Source organism: Triticum dicoccoides, chromosome 6B (genome assembly GCF_002162155.2).
Source record: "Triticum dicoccoides isolate Atlit2015 ecotype Zavitan chromosome 6B, WEW_v2.0, whole genome shotgun sequence".
Taxonomy (NCBI): domain Eukaryota; kingdom Viridiplantae; phylum Streptophyta; class Magnoliopsida; order Poales; family Poaceae; genus Triticum; species Triticum dicoccoides.
In genome coordinates, this window is record NC_041391.1 from 81951295 (window position 1) to 81971990 (window position 20696).

The following is a 20696-nucleotide window of genomic DNA, read 5'->3' on the forward strand; positions in this document are numbered from 1 at the left end:
GACGCGTTTACAGGGTGGAGTTACCAAACACGAGCAACGTTTTCCTATTCGGCATAATCAGGTGACGGGCAAATTTCTTTGAAACAAACACCTCCTACATGGCTATAGATATAGTACTCTAACCCCCCCCCCCCCTAAACTCATGGTGGATGAACAACACCGAGTTTGGAGAGATAGAAGCCATGTTGCGCTCTAGTCTGGGTCTTCATAAAGAAATCCGCCAAATGTAACTCGGAAGGCACATATCTGAAGAGTAATAACCTGATCCTGCACACCAGCGCGCACATAAAAAACATCAACACCAATATGCTTAGTGAGCTCATGCTTCACCAAGTCCTGAAGTAATCACTGTAACCAAGTCACCTCTGTCGTCAAAAGAGCCATAGCTCGCAACTTAGCCTCTGCACTCGAACGAGAAACTACAGTCTGCTTCTTCATCTTCCAGGCAATGAGAGAACCACCAAGAAAAACACAGCAAGCAGAAAGTGAATAACGATCTAAGGGATCACTAGCCCATGTAGCATCTGAATAGGCCTGAAGTTGTAAGGAACTGGAGCAAGGAAAAACAGACGGTGAGAGATCGTGCTCCGAAGATATCAAAGAACACGAAGGAGATGACTATAGTGAACCGAAGTGGGAGCAGAAAAAAACTGACTTAGAATATGGACCAGATAAGAGACATCGACGAGCGAAAGCTAGATAGACAAGACTCCCAACAAGATGATGATAATGCGACGGATCAAAGAAGGGGTCACCATCAGTATCACGAAGGTGGAGCATTGAGCTCCATGGGAGTCTCAACAATGCACTCATCAATAAGAGCAGCACGACCAAGAAGATCCTGGATATACTTTTCCTGGGAAATAAAAAAGGCATCAGAGGTAGAAGAGACTTCGATCCCAAGAAAGTAGCAAAGAGGTCCAAAATCCGACATAAGAAACTGCTCACTAAGACGGGCCTTCACAAAGGCAATATACTCAGGGTCATCGCCAGTGATGATCATGTCATCGACATAGAGAAGAAGAAGAGCCCGACCACGAGCTGGAAGGTGGAAAAACAACACTAGATCACGAGCACTCGCTGAAAAACCAGCAATAGTCACCACCGAGGCAAAATGCTCAAACCAAGCGCGAGGGGCTTGCTTAAGGCCATAGAGGGAGCGACAAAGACAGCATACCATGCCATCAGGAACAGAACACCCAGGTGGGGGCTGCATGTACACCTCCTCATGCAGCTCGCCATTAAGAAAGGCATTATTAACATCAAGTTGAGATATAGACCAGTGGCGAATAGAGGCCACAACAAGAAGTGTACGAATAGTGGTCATATGGGCAACGAGAGCAAAAGTCTCATCGTAATCACAACCATGCTCCTATTGAAAGCCACGAGCCACAAGATGAGCTTTGTAACGCTCAAGAGAACCATCGAAGTGATTCTTAACCTTGTAGACCCACTTACAAGTGATGGGACAAACATGGGAAGGAAGAGAAACAAGATGCCACGTACCAGTGCGCTCAAGAGCAGCAAGCTCCTCAGCCATCGCAAACTGCCATTTGGGATGAACAACAGCTTCACGATAAGAAGTCGGCTCAAGAACAGCAACGCCAGCGGTTGGAAAACCAAGGCGATCAACAGGCAGAAGCGGACAAGGACGCAAGCCATAAGTAGGTTGAGACGAGGAGGACAGCACATCAGTAGACGCATCCACATCACGCGGATGATGCGTATAATACTGAGGAAAGGATGGAAGAATACGAGGAGGAATCGCTGATGTAGACTCAGGGGATGGAGATGAAGAAGTCACCGGGGATGAAGGTGTATATAGATAAGACCTCACTACGAGAAGACAAAATATATCCATGTGTGTCGAGAGAAATCATCTATGAAGATAATATGGTAGCGATGACCTCTCTTCGAGGCAAAGGGAGCTGGACCCCAAACATCGGAGTGAGCAGGGTCGAAAGGACGCTGGACACAGTGTTGCTATGAGGATAAGGTAACTGGATCTGTTTACCAAGCCGGTAACCCTGACAATCTAAAGATACACCACCGAAGTCGGATCCTTGAAGGCCACGTCGAACTAAAGAGGAGACGAGAGCCACACAAATGACCAAGGCGATGATGCCACTGCTGAAAAGAGTTGGTAGACAAGGCAACAAAGGCGAAGAGACTAGCGGTGGTAGCAGCGGAGGGAAGGTGAAGCCAGTCAAGCTCCCAGAGACCCTGGGAGTCATGGCGCCGGCGGCCAGCACCAAGAAGAGCACCAGTGTTACGATCCAAAACAGAACATGAGTCAAAGTCTAGAATGACCCGACAACAGAGTCAACAATCTAACCACCAGAAAGGAGTTGCATCGTAAGTCGAGGAACATGAGCAACATCAAGAACATGAAAAGATGAGGTGCTAAGAATGCCTCAACCATTAACCGGGAGGGAGGTACCATCAACAGTAAGAACATGAAAAGGAGAATCGAGTGCATGAATAGAACACAAGGTAGATGAATCATGAGTCATATGAAAAGATGCTCCAGTATAAGAATCCATGGAGATGTACCTGTAGAAGGTGGTCTCACAATGCCAAAAGTTAGTAGCAGAATCATCAAAACCCATCGGTGAAGAACCAGAGGACACGGCTAGTAGGCAACGAAGACGCATAATCTCCTACCCATTTAGGGGCTCAACTGAAGAGGTCGACGTAGTTGGACCCGACAATGAAGAGCCGGAGGCCGTCAGCAAACCACTAAGTTGGACAATCTCATGCTCGGTGAAGTATATAGCCGAAGTGGTCGACGGAGTAGAACCGAGAGAGGAGCGGCAAACACCACCATTGGAAGCTGCTAGATGTGGCGGTGTAGCATGACCAGTAGCATCCGCAAAGGCCAGTGGATGAGGCGAGGCCGTATGCAGACAAGCACCAAGAGAAGACGCGTGTGCGAAGCGCAGTCGATGGAGTTATATGCACTCACCATAGCCGGTGAAAGTGGCGAGAGGTGTCGGTGTAGAGCGACAATCATCATGTGCGGAGGTCATAGTTGGACCCGTAGGAGAGCGACCAACCCAGCCTGCAGAAGACGCCGAAGGGGGCGACATCACAGGCGAACAAGCATCAAGCACTGAGAAACGGCGCATGTGCGAGACGGGAGTAGCCAAGAAAACACCGTCAGGAGTCAGCGAGCAGCGATGGACATGCGGACCCGATGAAAACATCTCTCCTTTTTTTGTGGCGAGATCAAGAGAGATGCGGCAAAGACCTACAGCGGCGACATGAGCACTAGCAGCAGTTTTCAGGAGACCCGCAGGATCAAGTGAGCACGTGGCTTGACTTGCATTCAAGAGCCCACGGGGCTGAACCTGCAGCGCGGCGTGCCAACCAGTACACCTGCTGGACTGGCGCGTGTAGCGTGCAGAATTCACAAGCAAATCAGCGAACAAAGGATGACCAACGGACGGAGCAACACGCGAACCATGTCCAGGAGCCACGAAGGACTGGGGCGGGGCGGGAATCGCGCGGCGTGCGGGATTGGAGCACGTCAGGCTAGACCGCGGTGATGAGACGTCGCGTGGACACCGGCAGCCGGAGCAGCGGTGAGATGTGGCAGGTAGAGAGGGCAGTCGACAAAGAGACAACGGCGACGAAGAAAGGATCAAGCGCAGGTTGCGGTGTGCAAAACAAAAAAACCCAAAGCTCTAATACCATATTAGGAATATGCAACTTGTATTCCCATGAGGCCATAGGCCAAAATATGCAGAAAACCCCTTATAAAATTGGGTAAATACAAAAGACAATATGGCTATAGATATAGTACTCTAACAGTAAGATTTAATGTTTGCATATTTTCAATCTCAAATATTTAGTAGATGAGAATCTCGAGATCAACTTTGGGTTGGACTCGTCATCATAGGCGCACATGCAGCGATTTGAGTTTGTCTTTTATCATAGGGTTAGTGGTTGTCTGGTGGAGTTACTGTCACGACGCACACGGCCTCAAGTTTTCTTTCTGTCTTCTTTACTAGATCGATGTTGTTCGATTGTTGGATTTTGAATAAGTAATATATGGTTGTGCGCATCGCTCGATGCAGAGCCGGGAGTTATCATCCTTTTCGAAAAAAAAAATTTAGTGGCAACTTCCGAATATAAATTATAGACATGTTGAAACTTATTAGTCGATTAGATATATCAAACAAGATTACTATTGTCTATTTCCTTGAGAACATTATTGTATTTTTATTAGCTATTGTGGTGGTCATGCTTCGATTCCAATATACCATGCTATTCCTATTTCTTTATTTATTACTCCCACCGTCCGAAATAACTTATCGGGGAAATTGTTGGACCTGGGAGAGGAGTACCTACAGACAACGTCATGCTCGTGTCACATTGCTCACGTGAGTTTCTCTCTCGTGTGTGGCGGCTCTCGGACTCGAGACATGGACGAGCTCCTCTCCCTTAGGTTACATAGCCACTATGGGCCTGGGCCATTTGGGTCAGCCATGAGCCCCTCATCCAACACTCCCCCTCAAGAGGGATGATAGATATCTATCATTCCCATCTTGTCACATGTTAGATTGCAGTCTTTAGTTCCCAATTCTTTAGTCAAACAGTCTGCAATTTGTTGCCCAGAACTCACATGCTCAATCTTGATGATCCCAGCGTCGAGCTTTTCTTTGATGACGAATTTATCTATTTCACATGCTTGGTTCTATCATGTTGTACTAGATTATGTGCTATGTTGATTGTTGATTTGTTATCACACCACACACTCATACAACTAGTCTTCAATATCTTCAATTATTCTAATAATTTCTAGTCCACAACATCTCACCCAATCCCTTGGACATGGCTCTGTATTCAGCCTCTACAGTTGATTTGGAAACAACAGGTTGTTTCTTGCTTCTCCAAGATACTAGATTTCCTCCTACAAAGACACAATAGCTTGACGTTGATCTCCTGTAATCCAGGAGGCTAGCCCAATTAGCATCACAATAACCATCTACAACAAGGTGTCCATAACTCCTGCCCGATCAGCATCACAATAACCATCTACAACAAGGTGTCCATAACTCTTGAACAACAGTCCTTTCCCAGGAGTACCTTTCAAGTATCTCAAGAATCAAGATTCTATGTGCCGCCTCAAGATGTCCACTTCTAGGCTCATGCATGTATCTGCTCACAACACTTACTGCAAATGCAATGTTTGGTCGTGTATGACACAAGTACTACAACAGTACAACCTCCCAACTAATCTTTGATATCTCTCCTTATTCACTGGCTCTCCTGACTGAGCTGTCACTTTGTGGTTTTGATCAACTGGAGTTGATGTTGCCCGACATCCTAGCATCCCTACATCGCTTAGGAGATCTTAAGTATACTTCCTCTGAGATAGCGCAATCCCCTTGGCAGACCTAGCCCCTTCTATGCCCAGGAAGTATTTGAGTCGGCCTAGATCTTTGACTTCAAAGGCCTTACACAAACACTCTTTCAATCTTGCTATTTCGTCATTGTCATCCCCTTGATAATAATATCATCCATATATACGGCAAGCATAGTGATTTTCCCTTCTTTATGTCTGTAGAACAGTGTATGATCACCATTACATTGCCCATACCCCCATACTACATACAACACATATGAACTTGTCGAAACATGCTCTTGAAGACTGTTTCAGACCATAAAGAGATTTCTTTAACTTGCATACCTTGCCAATAGTCTCGGACACAGAGAACCCCGGTGGGATGTCCATGTAGACCTCCTCCTTCAGGTCCCCATGCAAGAAAGCATTCTTCACATCAAGTTGATGTAAGGACCACCAAATTCGCCGCACATGAGATCGGGATCCTCACAGTGTTCCATATTTGCTACTGCAGCAAAGGTCTCATCATAGTCAATGCCATAGGTCTGGTTGTACCCCCTTGCCACAAGCCTTGCTTTGTACCTTTCAATCTTCCCTTCTGCATTCTGCTTCACAGTGTATACCCACTTGCAGCTAACTGCCTTCTTTCCTCTTGGAAGAGGTGTTAGTACCCATGTCTTGTTCTTACTTAATGCCTCGAGCTCCTCTATCATAGTTGATCGCCACTTTGGATCCACGTTTGCTGCCTTCCAATCAATTGGAAGAGACACCAGCTGAAGAGAAGCAACAAATGCTTTGTGGGCTAAAGATAATGCTTCATACAAAACATAATTTCCAATATCATTGGCATCGAACCCATACTTTGGCTCTGGTATCCCTGCTTTTGCTCGAGTACCTTTTCTCAAAGCAATTGGCAAGTCCTCTGTGTCAGATGAGCTTGCATTGCTGCTTTGCTGCTCCCCCTGCACATTTGTAGGTTGCTCCCCCTGAACTTGATGTTGTCGTCTTGAATATACTTGAGGATTACGCTCCTCATTCACCTTCTGCCACCTATGAGAAGCATCACCTTGCTTCCATGAATACACCTTTAGCTGCTCCTCTTGCTCTGTTGTCCACCTCGGTACATAACCGATCTGGGTGGGAGCACCGCCAGCCTGACTCGGCACTCCGTCAGTTACAATCGGTCCTTCACTCTGTGGTGTTATCATTTTCTGGGATTGTTGCTCTCTTCGCTGTACCAGAATATCACCATCAATTGGTTGTTGCAGCACTTAATCGGCACCACCACCACTCTCCCCCTCTTAACCTATCACAATAGACTGGATATGGTCAAGACTTTCAAATAATCCACTAGGATCGGATTTTTCACCACAAAAATGGTTCAGATTCCCTGAAGGTGACATCCATGCTCACAAAGGTCCTCCGTTCAGAAGGACTCCAACACTTGTAGCCGCGCTGCCCAGAAGAGTGCCCAGTGAAGATACACTTGACGGCCCATGGATCCAATTTGCCCACAGATGGCATGTGATCCTTGACAAAGCAGACACAACCGAACAGCTTGGGAGGAACCACAAAATCATTCTTTCCCAGAAGTAACACAAAAGGTGACTTCATACCCAGTACTCTAGATGATGTGCGATTGATCAGGTGTGTCGCAGCCATCACAGCTTCACTCCACAAGAATATCAGTACATTCATAGTAAACATCAGTGATCGAGCAATCTCCAGAATATGGTGATTCTTCCTTTCTGCCACCCTATTCTGAGGAGTGTCCAGGCATGAGGTTTGATGCAAAATGTCGTGCTCTGATAAGAAAGTCCCAAACACTTTATTCATATACTTGGTGCCATTATCACTTTTTATCACTTGTACCCAAACATTGAAGTGAATTTTCACATAGGCATAGAAAGTCTTGAAGCATTGAAAAGTTTCATCCTTGTGACGCATCAAATAGATCCATGTCATCCGTGAGTGGCAGCCAATATAGGTCACAAAATATTTTGCACCACTAAGCGACACCACCAGACTTGTCCACAGATCCAAGTGAACAAGCATGAATGGGGATATACTTCTAAGTCCCTTACTCACATAAGACGTCCTCGTGTGTTTTGCAAACTCACACGCATCACATTTCAGCTTTTTCTTATCGCCTCCATGCATTACATCAGGAAACAACTTGAACAATTTATCAAAGGATACATGCCCCATTCTGTAGTAATGTTTCAACGCCACAGACACTCCTTCCACAATTGCCGCAAACACTAGGCTACCCATCTGACGAATCCCCTCACGGTCCATGTACCATAGCCCCCTACGCCTTATTCCACTCCCAATCCTCCTTCCAGTCGGCCTGTCCACAATCAAGAACATTTCTATTTCTCTATCAACTGTCATCCTACAATCCACCTGTCAATTAGAGCACTAAAAGACAACAGATTGACCGAGAAAGATGGCACATGTAGGACTGAAGATAGCTTAATATCACGTGTACATTGAACTATCCAAATGCCCTTAATAGGCTACGATGTCCCGTCAGCAGTACATGTCGTGTTACTTTGAGAGGGAGTGAGCTAATCATATGACTCATTCCCTAAAGTCGCCTGCAACATGTTTAGAAGCACCAGAGTCTAGAACCCACTCCGGATCAGTCCTATGAGCAGCAATTGTGGGCTTTTCAGTGTCATCTCCATTGATATAGATAAAGAGGGTCGAACTTGTCCTCTCCTCCTCGATGGCCGCTGTCATGTACATCATGCGAGCCACCCCTTGCCCTCGCTGCATACAAGGACGCTTCGGTGGAGGCCAAATGTGCACGCAACACAACTTAAACCTTGATGGCGGCGAGCAGGGCATCCTCCAAGTCTCTGTTTGACACATTTCCTCCTCTCAGCTCTTCGTCTCCAACGTGCCTTCCTCCCTCTGCACCACATGAACATCCATCACCCGACTGCACCATATCCACGACCCTCTCCTTCCCTGCACCTCCTACAGTACTACAGCGCACATAGTAGCCCCCGCTGTCAGGACCCCGACTCGATGTCACATCGATCTAGCTTGTAACACCCCATATCACTTTGCGGCCTCACGCACGGCATCCCCACGGGTGTCGCCTTACCTTTGCCCGGGGCCGTTTGCGCCTTTTGGCTCACGTATATGATAGTGTCGCTAGCATCCATATGATAAAGAGCCCGGGCTGACATGACTAGTCGTAAACCCAAAGTGGCACAGTGCTTACAGGGACAGGCATCCATGACCCAGCAACGAACGTGTCGGTCATCAGCAAGTGGGTCCGGGCTGTAGCACTGGGCTAGCAGGACTCCGGTAAACCGGGCTGTAGCGGGCTAACAGGACTCCGGTACTCAATGCGTGACATTTCCCCGAAGGGACAGACACAGGAACGAAGAAGGACACATGCCGGCCAGCCTAAGTGTTCCAGAGCAGTAGCAAGCTACCATGGCTCAGTGTAACACTAGGAGACATTTCCCGGTAAGAGAGGCTACTAAGGATAAACAACTAGGTAGTCAGATCCCACACATACCAAGCATTTCAATCATACACACAATATGCTCGATATGTGCAAACACAACAAGGCATCACAACATGACTCTATGACACAAGTACTTTATTTAAGGCTCAGAGAGCCATACATAACATACACAAAGGTACGGGTCACACGACCCAGCATTCAAGTCATACAGTCATACAAACCAGCAGCGGAAGTAACTTGTCTGAGTACAGACAACTAGTAAAATAAAAGAGGCTTGGAAAGCCTAGCTATACTACGTGGTCCTTCACAAGCTCAGGATCACCACCTGGGCCTTAGCCTACTCATTGATGTCAACGTCTACGTAGAACCCATCAGAAGGGGTTGCAGCGTCTTCTGTAAAAATGTAAATTATAGTAACATGAGTACAAAGGTACTCAGCAAGACTTACACCCGCGCAGCACAAATGCCCACACCTTGGTCCCCAGCAGCCGGAGCTGGCCCGTCGCGCGGATCCGCACCTCCTCTGCAGTAGCACCTCCCGCGCAGTAACAACACCAGCAACCACCTGAGCAGTTGCTCTCCCTCCGCAACCGTCCAAGGACGAGGAAGAGTTCGAGCAGGGGCTCTGCCTCGGGTCCAAGAAACAGCTGCCCGCGCAACGCCCACCGGGCCGCTCTTCGCGTCGCGCGCACAGCACGCCGTGGCCGATTTAAGCCCCTCCGCCGCCTCCTTGTCGGACCCCGCACCGGCCGGCGACTACACCAACCAGGCCTCTGATACCAATTTGGACTTGGGAGAGAGGAGTACCTGCAAATAGCGTCCTGCTCGTGTCTAGTTGCTCGTGTCTGGTTGCTCGCGTGAGTTTCTCTCTCGTGTGTGGCGGCTCTGGGACTCAGGACAAGGACGATCTCCTCTCCCTTAGTTTAGATAGCCACTATGGTCATGGGCCATTTAGGCCAGCAATACATGGGCCATGAGCCCCTCATCCAACAGAAATGGATGTATTAGACATATTTTTAGTTTTAGATACATCCATTTCTACGAAAAGTAATTAGGGACTGAGGGAGTAGTATGTAGTAGTTGACTACATTAATCCTTTAAATGGTATTGGATAAAAACCTTGCCGAATCAAGATTCTGCAATCGACGCTCCATAACTCCAGAAAATAACAACCTCCAAAAAACGTCTAGAGGTTAATAGCCAATTACATATGTGAGTTATAGTGACACACAAAGATATGCTGAGAAAATATTTAAGCAAGCGGCCTAAAAGGCTAAGATTGCACATAACTTTAAGTGGGCACTACGTATTATAATGAACCCAAATGAACAGCGGTGTGAAATGGCAATTGTATAAGCCTGCATTAATTAAGGGAATCTGAAGCCAAATGATCAAGTACTATTAGTTAACGATTACTTGCATAGAGGGGACAACATACAAATAGCAATCGGACTTGATAGATCCATAGCCACAAAAATATTGAATGCAATGCAGCAACAAGTAAAAGTAAAATAGAGAACTATCCATAAAGCAAAGAAAAAGAAACTATTTCGCTCTGCTACTACTTAAAGATAGGCTTACCTGCTCAATCCAGTACATCATGATAGCATATTAATCTGACCAATCATCTTATGCATTGTGCAAAAGTTTAGCCCCATCATGACCACCAGCAATGCCCATGCCTACAAGCATATGTTCAGGAATCGATGACATTCCAGTGAGAAACAAATAGACACGAGGGCATCAATGAGATATTTAGATAAAATGGTTGATGAAATTTGAGAAAAACAAAACAGGTTTGATACAACAATAAGAGTAAATAAACAAAGCCCCATCTACTACCAAATAAACATAATACTCAAAAAACAGTATGTATTCAAGTGTCATAAAAATGGAGAACATGTACATTCAGATTATTAGCTGGCCGGAAGAGAGAAGTTACACAAAAAATATTCTTAAGCTTGTTCCATGCCATACTGTATAAAATAAAATATACTTATACCAATAAATGCCAGCAATAAATGTGATAACAACTATTCATATTTAGATTATCTTTAAATAAATTTAGCTTGAAATGATGAAATAAAGTCAATTACTAGTTTTCTCTAGCACAATTGAACTTGCCACTTGCAGCAGGACTCTTCTAAAAGGGACAAATATATAAATATGAACAAGTATTTTGGAGATATCAAACAACCGTTATTGTCAACAGAATATTAGCAAGATCAACAAAGATAACAATATTCAATTGAAAGAAAGATAACCAATTAAGCTATCTACTTGACGTTTCATTTGGTTGAAGCTAGTTTTTGTTCATTTAGTTATCTCATATCGTTAGAGTAATCCTTGCTGCAGTCAGTCAATGAGTCAAGTCTTTTCCTTAGGTAGTAAGCTTAGTGTGTCAAGTCTGTGTCTAAGGCTACCAAGTCAGTGGGTCAAGTCAAGAAGTCTTGGGTTGTAAGAAAGCCACTGAGCTGGTTCTGTACTAGTTGCTTTCAGCTAAACATAAGGGGTGAAGCCTAGCCAGCAGCATCCATTGCAGCCCAGAACTGAGTCCCAAATCAGAGTTATCTGTGCTCTTGATACTAACAGTGATTTCAAACCCTTATGTATCTCATCTCGGGAAACAACTGCACTGCAGCTAAGCACTAATATTACCATTGTTATACTTTCTATTAATTATGCCCATAGGTAGGCAACAAATTCGGTTATACAAAAAATGGACACTCTTGATAAAAAAAGTATTGGTATTGTCTCTGTTCATTGTTTTATTCTATAAATATCCATAGAATAAATAAACAGATAAAAAGTATGCTACACCTTGGCTCAAACCATATAATTCCACAATAATACTAGTATGAGAATATAGCAAACAACATCACTTTAATTTATTTGTTTTGATAAGAGGCACAACCTTTGGCTTCAATTAAGGAAGCTCAAAATCACGGACCAGTAGAATCAAGTTGCTAAAGAAGCATAACATGCCAACAGCCATATAGGAAGCCAGCTAAGCTACCATTAACATATGTTTTCTCAAGTCATAACCATCGCATACAATGCCACCACACAAGCATCAGAACAGATCACAGAGCGATATCACTATATGTTGGGAGTGTTCATCAAGCAGCAAAAGCAAATAGTTGATAGTACAACGTTGTTGAGACTGTTAGTTTAACCAAAAAAAGGAGGTGCTATGCTTCTTTAGCAACTTGATTCTACTGTTCCGTGGTTTCGTGTTCTCGGTTACTAAGGCTGGCAAAGCATAACATCTCATAACCGCCTTCCATCAACTAATTACTGAAAAATAACCTGGTTATGTTATATCCAATGTAAATGCTATTACCTGCAGTATAGATACTTTCGAATGGATAATAGAGAGGAGAGACACCGAGAACTGTCGACAAGAACACCACATTATTTGACTGCAATGGGTCAAGCTGGATCATGAAGACACCGTGAACTGTCGACAAGAACACCACATTATTTTCCTCAGCATATCCTAGAATCCTTAGGGGCGCTCTCTCATTATGTAAATTTAGGGAAAGTAGCTTGTCCAGTTCAATAGTTCTTCCCAGCACCCATGGAGCAGCACCATCACAATCAGTCTTCCTCTTCCACAATTGGGCGCTGAAGTCTGACAGAAAGAGGAAGCCAAGCCCACCATCATCTGCCCGCATAACCGAGTACTCGTAATGTCTCCAAGGATCCATATCCACAGGGATCCCTATCACAGCTAGGCTCTGCCTCTTGAGATCAAACTCGATAATTCGAACAAAATTCCCAGTAAGCGCCCAGTAAAGGAAATCCCCAACCAGCACACCGGGCTTGGCCATAAAAACCATGGTGGGATCTACATGCAGATAAGGCACGGATGGAAATGCTGTTGAGACGAGATTACCCCAGCTGCCGGTCTCGGACGAGTAAACGCAGGCTATCACTCGTGCATAATTTTGTTGGGAGCCTCTCTCCAAGCCTGCCAAACACACCTGGAAGTGCTGGACGCCTGCGGCAGCACGAAGCACTGCCCCCTGGAGGTGGATCAGGGTCTCCACCATGTGAAACCCCGGGGGGGAGGCGGTGCTTTGCTGGATGCCGTTGGCGAGATCCCACACCAGGATCTGCAACTTCCTCCAGTCGAAGATTAGCACGAGGCCATGGCGGCATCCGAGGAGCAGGAAGCTGTCGCTGGGGAGGTTCTGCAGGGAGAAGCGGCCGCGCGGGACATGGTTGGGGGGCTCCAGGGTAGGCTCGAAGTAGAGCTCGTCGGAAGTTTTGACGAAGCAGCCGAGGAGGGGAGGGTTGCGGCGGTGGTGGATCCGGAAGCGGCTGAGGAAGCCGGGGTCGGAGACGAGGCCGCGCCAGCGCTTGCAGACGACGGAGGCGCGTGGGAGGGAAGACGGCTGCGGAGGGAGACGGAGGAGGATCTCGGAGAGGAGGTCGTCGTCGTCCAGCGGCGGCGCCGACGCCGGCGAGCTGGGGCGGCGGCGAAGGCTGGGCGTCATCTCGCCCTCCTCACAGCTTGTGCGGGATCTGTTGGAGTGGATCGGAGAGGGGAAATGTCACGCTGCGTATGGAAAGCCCATAACTTTTCTTGCAGGGAGAAAAAGGCCCACAACAACTGATGCCACAACTTGACGTGAAAAGTCAGTTTAATGTTAAAATTTGTAGCAACTTGGTTTTGGCATGCATTTATGATGCAAATTACGTTTCTATACGAATAGGGTGCTGATTAGGCGTGCCAACGTGGCATGGGCCCGCTGTCAGTGACTGGACGGTAAACTGGACGTGTGGCCTGCTATTTTGCAAAAAAAAAAATCTCAGATTTTTCCTGATGAAAATGGCCCTGCTGCAAGGGTCCATCTGTCAGCGTCACAAGAATAAATAAAAATTAGCGGCGTCCGCTAGGATTCAAATTGCCGACCTGCAGCTAGGTGCTGCGCGAGGCTAACCACCTGAGCGACGATCATTTCAATTTTAAAATGGATGCCGCATTTATGTATTCTTTGAGATAACCTTTCTGTCTCAAGCCAGCTAGAGTCCCAGCAGCTCATTTTGCACTGTTATTTTTTACACATGTAAATTGTAACCGTGTGTTATAAACAAAATAAATTTCAAAATAACAATGAACCCTTTTATACACTACATAGATATTTTAAATTACATAGATAATTTTTGAATAATACTTTGATATTTTTATAATGTAATATTATTCTACATTATTACTATTTATAACATTATAATATAATTTACATATATTTCGTAAATTCCTAAAAAGAGCAATGCTGCTGGATGGTGTGGTGTCACACGCACCTGATGACTACATGTAGCTGCTTTGAATCCCGGTCAACTATTTTTATATTATATGAATATATGTTTCTTAAAGCATGAACACTTTTATATACTATATGAATATTTTGTTAAAACTACGAATATTTATATAAGAATTTACGGATATATATATATATATATATATATATATATATATATACAAACTTTCTTACAGCATAAAAACTTTTATATATGATATGAATATAATTTCCAAACTATGAACATTTTTAAACTTCTAAAATAATCTATACAAATATAAAAAGACCCAAAGGGGCAGATCCAATTAATCTTGGCCATCAAATCATATCAATCCAACGATCTAGAATGCTTCAATGTCGACGCTCAACATGTTTAGTATGCAGTTAATTTCATGCCAAATATAGTGCTAATCACATAATAACACACAAATAATATCTTACTTAATATCCGCATGCACTTAATATACTTTCAAATTAACGTGCATTGCACGTACACATTGACTAGTTTATTAAAATATATGAAAAATAAACAAATTTCTAAAAGCATGAATACTTTTATATAATACATTAATATATTTTTAAACTGTAATTTTTGTAAATTTATGTAAGCATTTATTGAATATATGTTTTTATTAAATATGCAAATTGTTACATGAAAAGTTTTGTGATTTATAATTTATTTAAACTAGCACAAATGCCCGTGCGTTGCAACGGGAGAAAAAATAATGCCTCAATCTTAAAAACATGGTTCAAGTCCCCACACAGGTACACGCCCACCATTTGAACACAGCGGAGAAGCACTAATAGCATAAACCGTGAATATGAAATATTAATAAAGCTTAATTTCCCTGTTCAAGTTTAATAGTGCCAAAAAAAGTTACAAAGGCATGCATTGTTTTGTACATGGATTGATAGCTACAGAGTATCTACTGCTAGTGTGGATTTTCTAGCTTGAATTGTATCCTTCCTGCATAGAATAAGAGATTTTTACTATGCCAAATCTCATTTCATGACATTAATAACAAAATTTCAAATTTAAAACATTATCCTACTGTAACAATTTTAAATTAAATTGATGAAATCTAACAGGCTAATATTTCTTTTAGGTGAGACCCTATATTCATTTTTTTCTTAGGAATATTCAAAGTCTCATTGTTAGTTTATTTAATTTTCTAAAATGAAGTTTTATTTTTTATATGATCTTCCTTGGTCATTGTACCTGAAATATGACTATGTTTGTAGGAAAAATAAAACAAAAACTTAAATGTGTAGTTAATTTTATTTTATTTAGAAATATGAGCATACATGTTTTGATTGTTTGCACCTGCTTATATTTTTTTGGAAAGGTGTTTTGATTGTTTGCACATAATATTATTTTTTGTTAACAAAAAAAAGCCTCAAATGTGTAGTTAATTTTGTCATCCGCATGATTTTTCATGTCTCGATTAAACCATCAATTGTCTCCAGGTTCCAAAGTTATAAAGGAGGCACACTATAAGAAAGATAAACAATAGAAAGAAAAAAAGCACAAATTTAACCATAGAAGAAAAAATGTTGCCACTATACCTCTTCATCAAGGCGATTACCAGTTACAGTGAATACCCTTCTTTCAACGACTTCCCGGTACTCCTGCCCGATTGATTCTCTCATTACTTGCATCAGAGGGAAACAACACCGAATCACACACATTATACTATTCTATCTTCAGAGATATCAGGCTGATAGCATACTATCAATAATCTACCATAATGGTTAAGAAACATTTGTGTAAAGTTACTCAAAGTCCATAGGACAATTGGCAAAAACGTAGTTGAGTAGTATCTTTCTTTTACTTTCTAGAACATATAAGCATTAGCGAAGTAACTTGCACTCTGCTAGATGTTCAGAATTCCTATGGGTTCTAGCCTGGATGGCTCATAGACATGGCAAAGTAGTAAACAGAAATAAGGACTGGTTTTAACTTTTTGTGTATGTATCTAAAGAAAAGATTAGAGGGAACATTTATTCACAGGCAGAGGAGGAAAATCATCACATACATGCCAATTTGGACATTTCCCGTTGAAAACAATACCTGAAAATCATCCATTCCTTCATTTTCTTTTTCACTGCTCTGTAGAGAGATAACAGAAAGCAGAGTGAACAAGGACTAGTTCATGCAGGCAAGAAGAGACCGGAAACAAAAATTGACAGAAAATTAATTTACCCAATAGTCTGTTCCCTTGATCGATCTATCACAGAGCCCTTCCCGCATCCAGGTTTCTGCATGTTAGGTAAGTTCTGTAGCACAGCATAGGGGCAAGCAGCAAACCATAATCAGATACAGCTAGGAAAGAATAACAGACAGACATGAGCAAGGTTAAGTGAAAGCATACATACGCAACACGTGATCAGCTAAGACAACTATTTGCGTACCAATCAATGTAAAAAATACAACCTTTGTTCATTGTAACAATGATACGGTGCCAGTTTAAAGTACTTGTACCAGAAAAGAAGACACATACCATCTCATATTTTCCAGAGCTCTGAAAGTAAAAAACCAACAGGTGCAAGAATCGGAACAGAGAATAGCATAATCCACACTTTTCTTCATAACTGCCCAAACAACGGACCATCGAACACCTTCCGTGCACGCTCCAGAACACCTGCCCGCAGCCCCGGGATCAGCTCCAAAGTCAAGTTGTGGCATCAGTTCAATGTATGCCGCAAGTTTAAGCACTAAACTAATTTTTCGGTCCAAGTTATGGCACCAGTGGTGTAATTGACTCAACAAAGCCCACAAAGCCCAACAAAGCCCACAAAAAACAAGCTAATCTAAACAAAATCTACAAGAGACAGTTTCATATTACATTTGTTGGGGAACGTAGCAGAAATTCAAAATTTTCCTACGTGTCACCAAGATCTATCTATGAAGAGACCAGCAACGAGTAGAGAGAGAGTGCATCTACATACCCTTGTAGATCGCTAAGCGGAAGCGTTCAAGTGAACGGGGTTGATGGAGTCGTACTCGTCGTGATTCAAATCACCAATGATCCTAGTGCCGAACGGACGGCACCTCCGCGTTCAACACACGTACAGCCCGGTGACGTCTCCCACGCCTTGATCCAGCAAGGAGAGAGGGAGAGGTTGAGGAAGACTCCATCCAACAGCAGCACAACGGCGTGGTGGTGGTGGAGGAGCGTGGCAATCCAGCAGGGCTTCGCCAAGCACCATGGGAGAGGAGGAGTAGGAAGAGAGGTAGGGCTGTGCCAGAACTTCGTGTATAGCTCCCATGCGCCTCCCCACTATATATAGGGGTGGAGGGGCTGGTTTCTTGCCCTCCAAGTCCATTGGGGCGTTGGCCAAGGTGGGAGGAAAGAAATCTCATTATTTCCTTCCCCACCGATTGTTATCCCCCCTTTTTAGGGATCTTGATCTTATCCCTTCGGGATATGATCTTATTCCTTCAAAGGGGGGATCTTGGTGCGCCTTGACCAGGGGTGTGGGGCCTTGCCCCCACTACCCACGTCCATGTGGGTCCCCCCATGTAGGTGGGCCCCACTCCGGAACCTTCTAGAACCTTCCCGGTACAATACCGAAAAATCCCGAACATTTTCCGGTGGCCAAAATAGGACTTCCCATATATAAATCTTTACCTCCGGACCATTCCGGAACTCCTCGTGACGTCCGGGAACTCATCCGGGACTCCGAACAACATTCGGTAACCACATACAAACTTCCTTTATAACCCTAGCGTCATCGAACCTTAAGTGTGTAGACCCTACGGGTTCAGGAGACATGTAGACATGACCGAGACGTTCTCCGGTCAATAACCAACAGCGGGATCTGGATACCCATGATGGCTCCCACATGTTCCACGATGATCTCATCGGATGAACCACGATGTCAAGGACTTAATCAATCCCGTATTCAATTCCCTTTGTCTCTCGGTATGTTACTTGCCCGAGATTCGATCGTCGGTATCCAATACCTTGTTCAATCTCGTTACCGGCAAGTCACTTTACTCGTTCCGTAACACATCATCCCGTGATCAACTCCTTGGTCACATTGCGCATATGATGATGTCCTACCGAGTGGGCCCAGAGATACCTCTCCGTTTACACGGAGTGACAAATCCCAGTCTCGATCCGCATAAAACAATAGATACTTTCGGAGATACCTGTAGTGCACCTTTATAGTCATCCAGTTACGTTGTGACGTTTGATACACCCAAAGCACTCCTACGGTATCCAGGAGTTACACGCTCTCATGGTCGAATGAAGAGATACTTGACATTGGCAAAGCTCTAGCAAATGAACTACACGATCTTTTGTGCTAGTCTTAGGATTGGGTCTTGTCCATCACATCATTCTCCTAATGATGTGATCCCGTTATCAACGACATCCAATGTCCATAGCCAGGAAACCATGACTATCTGTTGATCACAACGAGCTAGTCAACTAGAGGCTCACTAGGGACATATTGTGGTCTATGTATTCACACGTGTATTACGATTTCTGGATAATACAGTTATAGCATGAATAAAAGACAATTATCATGAACAAGGAAATATAATAATAATACTTTTATTATTGCCTCTAGGGCATATTTCCAACAGTCTCCCACTTGCACTAGAGTCAATAATCTAGTTCACATCGCCATGTGATTAACACTCACAGGTCACATCGCCATGTGACTAACACCCAAGAGTTTACTAGAATCAGTAGTCTAGTTCACATCACTATGTGATTAATACTCAATGAGTTTTAGGTTTGATCATGTTGCTTGTGAGAGAGGTTTTAGTCAACGGGTCCGAACCTTTCAGATCCGTGTGTGTTTTACAAATCTCTATGTCATCTCCTAGATGTAGCTACCACGCTCTATTTGGAGCTAATCCAAATAATTGTTCTACTTGGAGCTATTCTAAATTGTTGCTCCATTATATGTATCCGGTATCTCTACTCAGAGCTATCCGGATAGGTGTCAATCTTGCATCGACGTAACCCTTTACGACGAACTCTTTTACCACCTCCATAATCGAGAAAAAATCCTTAGTCCACTAATTTCTAAGGATAACTTTGACCGCTGTCCTGTGATCCATTCTTGGATCACTCTTGTACCCCTTGACTGACTCATGGCAAGGCACACTTCAGGTGCGGTACTCAGCATGGCATACTGTAGAGCCTACGTCTAAAGTATAGGGGACGACCTTCGTCCTTTCTCTCTTTTCTGCCGTGGTCGAGCTTTAAGTCCTAACTTCGTACCTTACAACTCAGGCAAGAACTCCTTCTTTGACTGGTCCATCTTGAACACCTTCAAGATCATGTCAAGGTATGTGCTCATTTGAAAGTATTATTAAGCATTTTGATCTATCCTTATAGATCTTGATGCTCAATGTTCAAGTAGCTTAATCCAGGCTTTCCATTGAAAAACACTTTCAAAATAACCCTATATGCTTTCCAGAAATTCTACGTCATTTCTGATCAACAATATGTCAACAACATATACTCATCAGAAATTCTATAGTGCTCCCACTCACTTCTTTGGAAATACAAGTTTCTCGTAAACTTTGTACAAACCCAAAATCTTTGATCATCATCAAAGCACACATTCCAACTCCGAGATGCTCACTCCAGTCCTTAGAAGGATAGCTGGAGCTTTGCATACTTATTAGCATCTTTTGGGATTGACAAAACCTTCCGGTTGTATCACATACAACCTTTCCTCAAGTATAACGTCGAGGAAACAATGTTTTGACATCCTATCTGCAAGATTTCATCAATCATGCAGTAACTGCTAATCCAATTCCAACAGACTCTTAGCATCGCTACGAGTGAGAAAACCTCACCGTAATCAACTCCTTGATCTTGTCGGAAAATATCTTAACGACAAGTCGAGCTTTCTTAATGGTGACATTTACCATCATTGTCCGTCTTCCTTTTGATATCCATCTGTACTCATTAGCCTTACGACCATCGAGCCGTTCTGCCAAAGTCTACACTTTGTTTTCATACATGGATCCTCTCTCGGATTTTATGGCCTCAAGCCATTTATCGGAATCCGGGCCCACCATCGCTTCTCCATAGCTCGTAGGTTCATTGTTGTCTAGCAACATGACCTTCAAGACAGGATTACGTACCACTCTGAAGTAGTACGCATCCTTATCATCCTACGAGGTTTGGGAGTGACTTGATCCGAAGTTTCATGATCAATATCATAAGCTTCCACTTCAATTGGTGTAGGTGCCACGGGAACAACTCCCTGTGCCCTGTCACACACTAGTTGAAGAGACGGTTCAATAACCTCATCAAGTCTCCACCATCCTCCCACTCAATTCTTTCGAGAGAAACTTTTCCTCGAGAAAGGACCCGATTCTAGAAACAATCCATATTGCTTTCGGATCTGAATTAGGAGGTATACCCAACTGTTTTGGGTTTCCTATGAAGATGCATTTTATCCGCTTTGGGTTCGAGCTTATCAACCTGAAACTTTTTCATATAAGCGTCGCAGCCCCAAACTTTTAAGAAACGACAACTTAGGTTTCTCTAAACCATAATTCATACGGTGTCATCTCATC

At 43.8% G+C, this 20696-nt stretch overlaps 1 protein-coding gene across 1 annotated transcript in view; it reads right to left on the reverse strand.

The window, feature by feature from the left end:
• Positions 1–13388, reverse strand: part of LOC119326444 — a 15937-nt gene extending 2549 nt beyond the window's left edge. Inside the window, exons 1-2 of the mRNA XM_037600087.1 lie at positions 12181–13388; positions 10419–10519 (exon numbers count right to left, since the gene is read on the reverse strand). Coding sequence (XP_037455984.1) covers positions 10467–10519; positions 12181–13339 — 1212 coding nt within the window. The 5' untranslated portion in view covers positions 13340–13388 and the 3' untranslated portion in view covers positions 10419–10466. The remainder of the gene's footprint in view (positions 1–10418; positions 10520–12180) is intronic.
• Between the last annotated feature and the right edge of the window lie 7308 nt (positions 13389–20696).